Source organism: Ananas comosus, unplaced genomic scaffold (genome assembly GCF_001540865.1).
Source record: "Ananas comosus cultivar F153 unplaced genomic scaffold, ASM154086v1, whole genome shotgun sequence".
Taxonomy (NCBI): domain Eukaryota; kingdom Viridiplantae; phylum Streptophyta; class Magnoliopsida; order Poales; family Bromeliaceae; genus Ananas; species Ananas comosus.
In genome coordinates this window covers 19,848-24,423 of record NW_017890646.1, presented here as the reverse complement: position 1 = coordinate 24,423, position 4,576 = coordinate 19,848, and the positions used below count along the sequence as shown (strand labels likewise).

General features: G+C 34.3%; 1 protein-coding gene across 1 annotated transcript; it reads left to right on the top strand.

Moving 5' to 3' along the window:
- The first annotated feature begins 1,420 nt into the window (after positions 1-1,420).
- Positions 1,421-4,354, top strand: LOC109704014 (probable LRR receptor-like serine/threonine-protein kinase At4g36180). The gene is made up of 2 exons (XM_020224756.1): positions 1,421-2,130; positions 4,030-4,354. The coding sequence occupies exons 1-2, from the start codon at positions 1,421-1,423 to the stop codon at positions 4,352-4,354; spliced, it is 1,035 nt and encodes a 344-aa protein (XP_020080345.1).
- Positions 4,355-4,576: the final 222 nt, after the last annotated feature.

The following is a 4,576-nucleotide window of genomic DNA, read 5'->3' as shown; positions in this document are numbered from 1 at the left end:
AGCTATATATAGGATGTAAGTTTACTAGTCATGTGAACAACACTTTTCGGTGAAACGAATGTAAAAAGTGGGAAACTTCAGTTTTTACGATATTCATTTTTTACCAAACAAATAATAAAACTGAAAGAACTTCACTTCCACAGCTAGTAGGAGATAAGTCATTTTCATCTGAGCTCTAATTAAATCCAAAGTTCATTTCAATCCAAAATGAAAAACAAACATGCTCCTAATTAACGAAGCCGAGTTAATTAGAGAGTAGTGGCTGCATGCACGATAATGAGGCCGAGCACTAATTAAATGGGTTTAATAATAAAAATATTTATAGTTTAGATATATCTTCCTCTTCAATGTCTCTTCTTCATATTATTTTATTTTAATATTTTAAATTCTAAATCATATAACTGATATTAATTAGCACGAATATTGGCCGACTATTAATTAATATCAGAGCAAATCCTGCTTCCAATATTATTTTTGATTTTTGATTATTTTTGTAAAATGTTCAAGCAGTGAACAACAATTAATCATAGCTTTTCCATGCGGGGCCTACAATAGAATTATGACTCCATACTTAATCATGTACTTCCACTTAAGATGTGTTTGATTCGAAGTCGGAATCGGTATCAGACTCGAAATGAGAATAAGTTGGAAACGAAATTGGAATGATTCATTACCTCATTTTGTTTGGTTGCCACCTGAATCAAAATCGGAATGAACTATTTCTATTGTCGGTGTGTGATTCAGATAGATATCAGAAATATAATCAAATTAATATGCTAATTTTATCTTTATAATATATTAGCTTAAATTCAAACTAAAAATTAAATATTAAAAATTTACGTCAAAATTTTAAAATAATATCAAATTTTAAATATATATTTTTAAAAAAATAAACTTTGAAATTGAATTGATAATTCAAAATATAAAAGTAATCAAATTCAAACTTAAAATCATAATTTAAATTTCAATTGAATCCGTAAATTTAATTTAAATTTTAAATAAAATTTGAATAAAATTTTAGATTTTAAATTAAACTTAAATTCAAATTTATAAATTAGATTCAAAATGCTTGATTGAATCTTAATTTTTAATTTAAGTTCAAATTAAAATTTAAATTTATAAATGTAATGTTTACTCTTAAACTTATATTTTAATTAACAAATAAGATTAAAAAAGTGAAATTTAATCCCGCATACCAAATACGGACAAACATATTCGTCTATTCCGATTCCGATTTCAGGGTGAAAAAGGGGCGAACCAAACACACCCTTAAAGCAAACTCTCAAGGGATTGGACCAAATTACATTCTAAGTAAGCCTCGAATGGGGTTCAAGGATATCCAAATTCTAAAGTTTGTGTCCCACCATGCTCTATAAATACTCTAATATTAGTTTAAATGTGTATGTCCTCAAACTGTCTCATGGCTACTCTTATTCTTTCTTTGTTGCTGTGGATTTTAGCCATCGACACCGTTGTGGCAAGTGGTTGCATGGAGATAGAGAGGAACGCACTCCTCACGTTTAAGGCCGGCTTGGTTGATCCTCAGAATTTATTGTCTTCTTGGGAAGGCGTAGATTGCTGTAAATGGAGGGGAGTCGTCTGCAGCAATATCACGGGCCATGTTGTGAAACTCAGCCTCCGAGGCTCGTATGATATATTATACGGGGAATGGTCATGTTTGAGCGGTGAGATCAATCCATCTTTACTTCTTTTAAGCAATTTAGAGCACTTAGATCTCAGCATGAACAATTTCAGCGAAAACAGCATCCCACCATACTTGGGTTCATTCAAAAACTTGAGATATCTCAACCTCTCTTATTTAAATTTCGGTGGAACAATACCTCCTCAAATTGGAAATCTCTCAAAACTTCGCTACCTTGATTTAAGTTTTGACTCCACTTTTTCCGGCATCACTCTTAGAGTAGATGACATTTTGTGGCTCACTCGTTTATCTTCCTTAAAATATCTTGATTTGAGCGGTGTGAATCTGAATACTTCTACAGATTGGTTGCATGCTGTAAATATGCTTCCTTCGTTGAAAGTGCTACATTTGGCTGACTGTTCACTTCCCGGCATTTCTACATCTCTGTCACATTTCAACCTTACAACTCTCAATGTGCTTGATCTTGGATATAACTCCATAAACTCCACCTTACCTACACGGCTGCGGAATCTCACAAGCATCACTTATCTTGACTTACGCTCCAACGATTTTCATGGCGTTATTTCTGATGAGTTTCTACATTTGAGCACTCTTAATGATCTATTCTTAGGATATAATGATTTTAAGGGTATGGATCCAAAGGCATTAAGATATTTATGCAACTTGACTACACTAGATTTGTCAAGTTTCAGTATTGGTGGGGAAATCATGGAATGGGTTGAGATGCTACCACGATGCGTGCGCAACAATTTACAGACTTTATATCTTCGCAACAATAACTTCAGAGGGAATTTATCAGGATGGCTCGAACAAATGAATAGCCTCACAGACATAGATCTCGGTTCAAACTTGCTCAGTGACAATAACTTCAGAGGGAATTTATCAGGATGGCTCGAACAAATGAATAGCCTCACAGACATAGATCTCGGTTCAAACTTGCTCAGTGGTTCAATTCCTATAGGAGTTTGGAAACTTCCAAATTTAATTTCTCTAGATCTATATAATAATTCATTGGAGGGTGTCGTATCTGATATCGAACTTTCTTACCTAAGAAAAATACAACACTTAGACTTGTCATTGAATGCTCTCACTGTGCGAGTTCGTGATGATTGGGTTCCTCCTTTCCAACTTAAAGAAATTGGATTAGCCTCCTGCCAATTGGGTCCCAATTTTCCAACATGGCTTAAAAGTCTGTCTGAACTTGAAGAGCTGGATTTGTCGAAAAACATAATTGCGGATACACCTCCCAGCTGGTTTTGGAATATATCTCATTTTATTTCTATTTTAGATCTTTCAGAAAACCAAATCAAGGGGAGATTGCCATTATTAATGGACTTTACCATACTATGGAACTTGAATTTGAGCTCAAATCAATTTGAAGGCCCGCTACCAATATCTCTGCCACATAATCTTGAACTCATCGATCTCTCTAATAATTTTTTCACTGGAGTTCTTCCAAACGTTGTATTGCCACAGATGGAATTCTTATTCTTGTCAAATAATGACATTGGTGGTCATATACCATCTGCTCTATGTGAATCAACTTTTTTGGGAGTTCTCGATCTATCAAACAACAACTTGTCAGGAGAAATTCCTGAATGTATCGGGAAGTCACAAGAGTACCTTTCTGTTATAGATGTGTCAACAAATAATCTTGTTGGGAGGATCCCTGACTCCCTTTGCTCGTCGAAATATATTTCGCTGCTAAAATTTAATAGTAATGGTTTCTCTGGAGAATTTCCTTCGTTGCAAAATTGCACAGGTTTGGTTATCCTTGATCTCGGATATAATAAGTTTTCTGGAACAATACCATTTTGGATCGGGGAAAGTTTAACTCTTCTTATGGTTCTTCAGTTACGTTCAAATATGTTTTCTGGCGGCATTCCGGAGCAAATTGCACAACTTGGCTCTCTCCAAGTTTTGGATCTTTCTAGCAATAACTTATCAGGACCATTACCACGATCCTTCGGTAATTTCAGCTGGAAAGCTTTAAAAGAAGGCAAAACAGATAGAATTAATAATATCAGTGCATATTATTCAGTTAGTATATCCTTGGATATTAAGGGAGAGGAACTTACAATTTGGAAGATACTCTATCTATTTGAAAGCATAGATCTTTCCAATAATAATCTAAGTGGAGAGATCCCCGATGAGATTACTGATCTGCAGACACAACAGTATTTAAACTTATCGAGAAATAATTTGATTGGACGTATTCCAGAAAAAATCGGCGAAATGCGATCGTTAGAATCGCTAGACCTTGCAATGAATAAGCTCTCTGGTAATATTCCGCAAAGTCTCTCGGCATTGACGTCTCTGAGCTACTTGAATTTGTCGTATAATAATCTCTCGGGAGTAATTCCAACAGGAAATCAGTTGCAGACCCTTGACGATCCATCCATTTACATCGGCAATCCATATCTCTGCGGGCCACCGAGTACGAGAAATTGTTCTGCAAATGAAATAAATTATGAGGATAATGAAGGCCCTAAGGATAAGTTCGAGTGGCTATGGATATACTTTGGTGTTGTACTGGGATATCTATTCGGTTTAGCAGTTTTTTGTGGGGTTTTGTTGCTCAATAATGCTTGGAGGAATGCTTATTTCTCTGTGATTGATATTGTATGTGACAAGCTTTGCATTGTAACTAAAATAACTTTGACTACATTAAGACAAAGACATAGGAGATGAAGTAGACCGGAGGGCAGCATCCTTAATTATTAATGTAAGGTGGTTGGTTTTTAGTATTTCACTTCTATATTTTCGTATTTTATTGTAATAGAAGCATTAATTCTGAGAAATAAATTATATATATAGTATTCAAATTTTCTGAATATTTGAATAGGGAAAGCTAAAAATCTTCCCTGTAGTGTAGAATATTAATTTTTGGTTTTAAGTACTATAGTTTAGAAT

What these genes read in the sequence shown, in the direction of transcription:
- LOC109704014 (XM_020224756.1), top strand. Translation starts at nt 1,421, where the DNA reads ATGGCTACTCTTATTCTTTCTTTGTTGCTGTGGATTTTAGCCATCGAC. An exon ending in CTCAATGTGCTTGATCTTGG is followed by an intron (nt 2,131 to 4,029) that starts ATATAACTCCAT and finishes AGTAATTCCAAC; the next exon opens with AGGAAATCAGTTGCAGACCC.